The 7,517-nt window shown below is 42.5% G+C and overlaps 1 protein-coding gene across 1 annotated transcript in view; it reads left to right on the forward strand.

Moving 5' to 3' along the window:
- Window positions 1-4,264: 4,264 nt before the first annotated feature.
- The window catches only part of CMTM4 (CKLF like MARVEL transmembrane domain containing 4), a 61,704-nt gene continuing 58,451 nt past the window's right edge, over window positions 4,265-7,517 (forward strand). The window contains exon 1 of the mRNA XM_025209492.1: window positions 4,265-4,279. Coding sequence (XP_025065277.1) covers window positions 4,265-4,279 — 15 coding nt within the window. The remainder of the gene's footprint in view (window positions 4,280-7,517) is intronic.

A 7,517-nucleotide genomic window follows, 5' to 3' on the forward strand; every position in this document is an offset into this window, starting at 1 on the left:
CCATGAATAAAGGAAGTGTTGCAGCCTTTTCCCACCAGACCAGTCTGTATGCCGAGTGTACCTTTTTTTCGACACTTTTTATCATGTGGGACTTTGGCAAAAGGAACATTATGACTTGAGGTCTTGTCTGCTCCTCGGGCTGTTAAAGGTCCCCTTGCTCTCTTAACAGATACTTTTTTGCCTCTGTCTTTCTGTATAATTTAATTTCACTTTACAGTTGTGTAAAATGCCAGTTGTCTACCTGTCTGCTGTCTTTCGCCCCAGAGGTGGCAGTATTATAAAACTGTGTGTATATATAGTTCCTGAATTGCTTTGAATCCCTTGGAGATTAAAGGTGTCATGTATTTGAAGCATTGTATTTTAACAGGGTGAAAATAACTGAGCGACTGGGGAGAACTAGTTGAACCTATTAGACTCCACTGAAATACTTTCACCCTGTACTCTTTTTAAAACTGAATCTTTTAAAACTGAACTCTTTTTAGGAGTTTTAGCCTGGTTTTGCTAAGATGTATACAAACTAATGTGCCAGTCCTGGAAAGATGCATTGATGCAAATACCAACAGTGCATAACATTAGGCACATGCATAAAATTTTAAAGAATATAATAAAATAAAGGCCAACTAATCTAAATCAGCCAGTTCCCTTTCTTGGTTTCGAAGGGGTGATAAAGATGCACAATAAAAAAACGTCTTAGGATCTTCCTAATATTTACTTGGGTCTGTCAACGATAACAAGGCATTCCCAAAAGTCTAGATGCCTTGCTATTAGGTAAACACAAAGGTTAATATTTTGCTGTGTTTAATGGGGCGGGGTGGGCAGGGGGGTACAGTGACTTCAACCACCTTTGTGCTCTCCTGAATCTGAAGCAGCTCTGAAGGTCGTTTAAATGACAGCAGCCTCCCCAGGTGGCACCGTGGGCCAATGTGCCAGGACATCTGTGGTGCTTGACTCCTAGATTCCTCTGCTGCCCTGCACCAAGGCTTGCCAAGGAGTCTACAGAGCAGCTTTGTGGCCGTCTTCTACAGCCTCTGTATCAAGGAAATACTCCCACAGGTACATAACAGACTTTTAGGGTCCCTGCGGGCTGCTCCAACATTTTTACTCAACAGAAGGCCCCTGGAATAGGAAAGAGGATCTTGTCTATGTGAGTTATGCCAGTAACAAGAATAAATCTGATGCTGCTTAGCGTATGGAGATGATTGACTAACTGTTTCTTCATCTTGGATAACGAATTTTGATGTGATTTCCTTCCCCCTGACACACCCTTTTTCTCCATTACTTCCTCTTAAAATCTATTCCTAAAACTGAGTGTTTTTTTCTTGTAAGTAGAAATCAGATTGAATTTTTTTGACCTCCTGAGAATCAGTTTGGGGGTGTTTTGTGTCACTTGATGGCAGCTCCATTGTGGCTAATTGCTTTTGTCCTTCCCAGTCTGTTGTGTGTTGTTACACTTCCTGCATGTATGGAACAAAATGCCCAAATCAGTACATATTTTTTAAATGGTGAGGAACACGTGGCATTTTCAGAGATGAATCAAACTTTCTGGGCAGGGATGGGGAGGAATCTAAAGCTGTATCTAATGATATGCACATGAGGCGTATCCTTTCTTCATAATTTATACCTAGAACTTGAGTTCCCTTGTGAACTTGTAAAACCTAGGATGAACAAAACAGGCATAGATTGCCTGCAAGGGCTGAATTTGGGAAACTTTTAGGTAGTCGCAAATGGCATCTGCAATGAGGCTGTGAGGACAGAGAGCCTCCCTGTCTGCTGTCCCATGCCTTTACAAAGGTGTGCAGTAGTCAGAAGACCTGTAGGTATTGACAGGAGAGCACTATGTTGTCAGCAACGTGTGAGTTTTCAAAGATCCTCTGTATGACCCACTTTTGCAGATCGCCCTTCCAACACTTCATGTTCCTCTCTCAGGGCTCCCTTTCCCCTTCCTTTGTTATAATGACTGCTCTCTTAGCTGAGGAGCTCTGGTCTCTGCTTGGCGAGGTGCATTGCTGCTACTTCTGAGTTGGATTAGCTCTGCACGACACATTACTGCCACATCTAGGGGTTCTGCATGCTGCAAGGACTAGTTCTGCAGGCCTCAAAACTAGAGGTTTGAGCTGTGAGCCTCCCCTTCTAGCTAGCACTGGATTGCTGCACCAGTCCTCACCCATGAATCTGGTTCTATTTGTACTGATGGTCAGTATTAAGGATGTGGACAAATTGAAGAGTCCAGAAGAGGGCAATGAAAATGGTTAGGGGACTAGGGCATGTCACTTATGAGAGGCTGAGGGAGCTGGGCTTATTTAGTCTGGAGAAGAGAAGACTGAGGGGGGGTTCAATAGGAGCCTTCAACTACCTGATGGGTGGATCCAAAGAGGATGGAGCTGCACTGTTCTCAGTGGTGGCAGAAGAAAGAACAGGGAGCAACGGTCTCAAGTTGCAGCAAGGGAAGTTTAGGTTGGATGTTAGGAAAAAACTCTCACAAGGAGGGTAGTAAAACACTGGAACAGGCTACCCACAGGGTTCTGGACTCTCCATCCTTAAAGGTTTTCAAGACCCAGCTAGATAAAGCCTTGGCTGGGATGATCTAGTTGGGGGTGGTCCTACTTTGAGCAGGGGGTTGGACTAGATGGCCTCCTGTGGTCCCTTCCAACCCTCATTTTCTATGATTCGATACCCGAACTTTCACCAGGAGCAGGTTGGGGCCCTCTCTCCCTGACATATACCGTAGTAATCTATAAATCTGACTCAGCAAAATAATCCTCTGCCAAAATAATTTGCTGCCATGTGACTGAAGGCTACAGAAGTGTGTGCACACTGGCATGGGGTGAAAATGAGGGGATGCAATAAAAAGTTCTGGAAGACTCGACTAAATGACATTCCTTCATCAGTTGGCTTTTATGAAGTTTTTGAATTTGAGAGGTCAGAGGGTGTAGGATTTTTAAATTGAGATACTGAAGGGAAAATTTTCTCTCCTATGTCAAACTCTAATCGCTGCTCAGCGCTCTTGGAATTTGGCAGCATACCAGAGCTCCTTCCCTTTAGTAGGTCATGTGGAAATACTGGAGCATTTTCTTAAAGAAACTCTCAGCTCTTTCAAGTACTCGTACGGATGCTATTTTCCTATTTGAATTGGACCCTCATTCCTGCAGAACTTTAACAGCATTTTCCCCAGAACAGGCACCATTCATATCTGTTGAATTTTATAGATAGTTATTAAACATCTTAAATACATTAATGCAACTTTAAAAATTAGGCTTTAGGTTGACGTTCATGTTTAATTGCAGCTGTGTCAAATCTTGAAAATATTGCAAAATATGCTCAACCTATCATAGAAACTCACAAGTTTAATACTATTTTTGCTTCATTTTTTTATGTAGGTTTCTGTTAATCTGCAGTCGTCCAGGGGCTTATCAAAAGCTATAGATTTTCTATATGAACAGCTGGAACACGAGAGTTAATTTGTTCAGTTATGCAAGTTAGTGATTTATGGTTATGAATTCTCTTCTCACTACCGTTAATGCCTGGATTGTCAATAGGTTAAAGTTACAACCGCAGCACTGGAGATCTTTCTAAGAGTTAGTAGTTCTGTCCCAGACCGGATTAACTCTTCTGTGCTCGTGTGAATCTTTGACTCGGCTCAGCGTCTGGTATTCCCTTTATACGTTGTATTTTCTTGGAATGATACCTGTCCTGTTAGCTCCCATTAGCTACAGCTTGCCTACAGGTTTGTTGATCTTTCTGAGTTATAGGTTGTCTCCTCCTACCCCTCTATTAGATTCCAGGTATGAAATCATCCTTGACAGATGCAGTGACCTGCCTATTTATTTATATAATGTTGTGGTAGAGCCCGAGACTTAGGATCCTACTAGGTGAGCCCCGGTGCACATACACAGAATGAAATAAAGTCTCTGCCCTAAAGAGTGCATAATCTTAGAAATCAAAGTTTTCTTACAGGATCATGAACAGCTATGGGCGACTGCAATGAACTTTTTACTGACTCAGTATATTAAATATATTCCATACATTTACTGCATAAGTATTTTCCTTCAAACACTCCATAGCAGACTCAATAAAGGTGCCGCTTCTGTATCAAGCGGGAGTGTGTGTAAAGGATTCCTTTGTTAAACGTTGGCAGAAACCACTCCAGCCTTTGCCAAGTCAATCCAGCCCACCCACCCTTCCATAAGGATGCCAAGAATTCTCCCAGTATGGCTTGGTATTGACTCCATGCCATCTACGGGGGGGGGAGAACACTTTGATGACCATGAAGCTGAAAAGGGTATGGTAGTTGTGGCTCTGCATGGTGATGTTAGTGGTTTGCTGCCCCAAGGAATTTTCTTAAAACCTCTGTGAAATCACAGTCATGACACTGGCAATTCAGTGCATGTGAAAGCATTTTTCACCATCGCTAGTAATTACACCTTAAATTATTAGAAAGGAAAGAATGTTAGCCAGGCCTTGTACATAGACAGTTAACTTTCTTTCCAGTTCTTAAAAATGCTTCATTAATATTTTAATATTTACAAATTTAGGCTCCTTACTCCCATTTCCTTCCTGTTCTGAGAGGGGAACTGAGTCACTGAGGAGCTAAGAGACTTGCCAAAAGCCACATGGGAATGCTGTGAGCAAATCAGAACCAGAATCCCAATATCCTGTCTTCCAGCCCTGCCCCAGAACCACACAACCATTCCTCCCCTTTGCATTGCACTAATCTTTTATGGGGATACTTTCTGGTTCTCCTGCAACATGCTGTTGTGCTCTGGTTGAAACTACTAATGAATACATCAAACTCATCTTCATGGATTATTATACATCTTTATTTTTGTAAAGAAATGTGCTTAGGACTCTTCTGTATTGTGAAGAGCCCACATCAACTCCTCCAAAGGAAAGTATAGTTGTGGAATGAAGAGTTTCCCTTTAAGATGAATTGTGAAAGCTCCACGTTTCTGAAGCATCTTATAGGTTACACAAAATCCAGACTGAAGCTATTGTGCAGTGGCAACCACTTTGTGAGAGTCTCTGATTTCCTTGGGATCTCATAGAAATATTTAAATTAGATATGGGAAAGACTGATTAGTTCATCATATCCAGGCCTCTGCCAGCATAGGATTTCCACCCTTGTACATTTACATATCACATTGTTAGGCTAGGGTTACATGTCCCAAGCAATGGGAGTCCTTACCACTTCCCGTGGAGGCTATTCCAGATTTTTACAACCCTGTTTTCCCCAGGGTTCGGTTGTCCCCCAGCTTGTCCTATTGCAAAGGAAAGTTTAAACTACCCCTCACCCCAAAGACATTTTCTATGTGCTGTCCTTCCTGGGAGAAAATTATAGAATGAGTTAGAAATGGAAAAGGAGGGGGGAAGAAGATCATAGAAACTATTTCCAAGGTAATTTTATTTTATGCTCATCTTGTATTGGATTGTTATTCCTTTGCAAGGGAGAATGGAACAGTTATTTTGAGTAATGGCATTAATATATTGCTCTGTCATCTACTCTGGTTCTGTCCTATTGCAGGTCTTTTGGTTTCTATCTACATTGTTATTTATGTCTTTAGTTTTGAACATAGTTTGGTATTTTAAACACTGAGTTGCTGAAAGATTTTTGCCTCTTTTCTCCACAGATATTTTTTGTGGTTCTTCCTCTGTCAGAGATTCACACATAACTGAGGGGGCTGACTGCTTTCCACATGTTGGGACATTCTTTCTTGAAAAATAAATCTGTTTTTCTTACAGATAAGGAACTTAATTTGAGGAACTGAATGGGGGTTTGTCCAGCCTTCTTTAAAGCATCGCTGCTAGCAAAGATTTCTCAGGATTGATGTAGGTACCTCAGAAGAGGAAACTTTTGTTTTTGGAATATGGGTGATGGCATCAATGTGTAATTTTTTTTCATAGAAGCAACTATCTTCATAAGGGTTTGGGAGTCCTCAGTTCAGTCACCATGATGTACCATCACTAAGTACTCTCTCTGAATATAGAGTATGTTAGCTTTCTCAGCTTAATTTTGAATGTGCATTACTTAGCAAATTGTTGCGTGTCTTTCCAGGGGTATGCTCATATTGTATATTTATGTACAGGAGTGAAAGAATTAAATGTCTTTCCAAGTGTAGCGAGTCCCTCTTGTATGCCAGTTATGTCATTCTGTGGCTGTGAAATCTAAGCCTGGTCTTTGAAGTAGGTTTCAGAATTTAAAATTTGACTTGAAAAATAGTTCTCACCCTCATGGAAGATCATATTGAAAATACTCAGCACACAGACTCATGTAGTGTTGTCTTGAGTTTACAGACAGCCTGAAACAACCGTTCTGACAAGTGTGAACCGCCCCGTATGTTTAAAAGGATTAACTTTGAAACCTAAAGTACTTCAATATAAACATTATTAACGATTTCATTGCTGAGCGAGATTAACAGAATAGATCCAAGCTATCACCCTACAAAAATGTACTGCTTCTAACGCATCCCTGGATACCAAACGCACAACAGCTCCTTCAAAACGAACATTTTCTTTTTCTGTTTTTCAGCTACCTTTAATTTGGGATGTATTTTATGACCTACTGTTGTGTCACTTTACTCACCTCTCTGTTTACAACCATAAGCAAATTCCTTCCTCTTTCTTTATAGCCTTTAAATATTTACAGATGGATTTTTCCCCTAGGTGTCTCTGCAGCCTTTGGTAAGGTTATCGCATAAAGAAAGAATGGGGCAGAGGAAATTTGGGGCAAAATACAGGTGATTTCACAGCAGGAGGGGAGTTTAATAAGGAAGCTGTTCCTGATACCTAAGCTATTTCTACTTTGCTGCAATGTAAAGCTATTGCTTCATGTCTTACCTTCTGTGGAAAGGACAGCGTGTTGCTTCTCCCGCCTCCTGATGGCAGTCTTTTAGGTCTCGTGTCTCCCCTTCATCCCTGTGTGTCCAAGCTGAACATGTCTAATAGTCTCAACCTTTCCAGCCCCTTGAATCCTGTCTCTGCCCCTCGAGCTCCTCTCCATCCTTCTTGAAACACGGCGCCCAGAACTACCTCCTTCCCCTCAGCCATCCAGACCTACTCTCCCCTCGAGGCGTGGAGAAAGTACATGGGGATTTATTATTTACTGCCTCTCACCATACAAGCCCGAGGGGCACAGAAGGAAACTAGCAGTAAGATTAAAACAAACACGAGGAAGGGCTTGGCGCGGCCTGTCACAGAAGAGCAGGGCGGCCATCAGAGGACAGTCCGGTTGTCCTCTATTGATACGAAACCAGATGCCTTCATGTCCTCTATTTTTCTCTTCAAGAGAGAGAAATGTCCTCCTGAAGAGGAAAACAGAGGACAGAAGCAGCGCTTCTCGGGCCTTCCCTTTTGTGATGGTGGAAAGAAATGTTTCACGTTCCCGATCCAACTCCGGGAGTCAGTCCAGAGCCACAAGTGAGTCGGTCCTGCCCCCCTCCACCACACATTGCCAGTGTCTTGTGGCGGGCGGCTCGCCGGCCCTCAGCCGCAGCGCTCCCGGTCCCGGGCGGGGGGCGGGGCCT

This window comes from Alligator sinensis, unplaced genomic scaffold (genome assembly GCF_000455745.1).
Source record: "Alligator sinensis unplaced genomic scaffold, ASM45574v1 scaffold170_2, whole genome shotgun sequence".
Classification (NCBI taxonomy): Eukaryota; Metazoa; Chordata; order Crocodylia; family Alligatoridae; genus Alligator; species Alligator sinensis.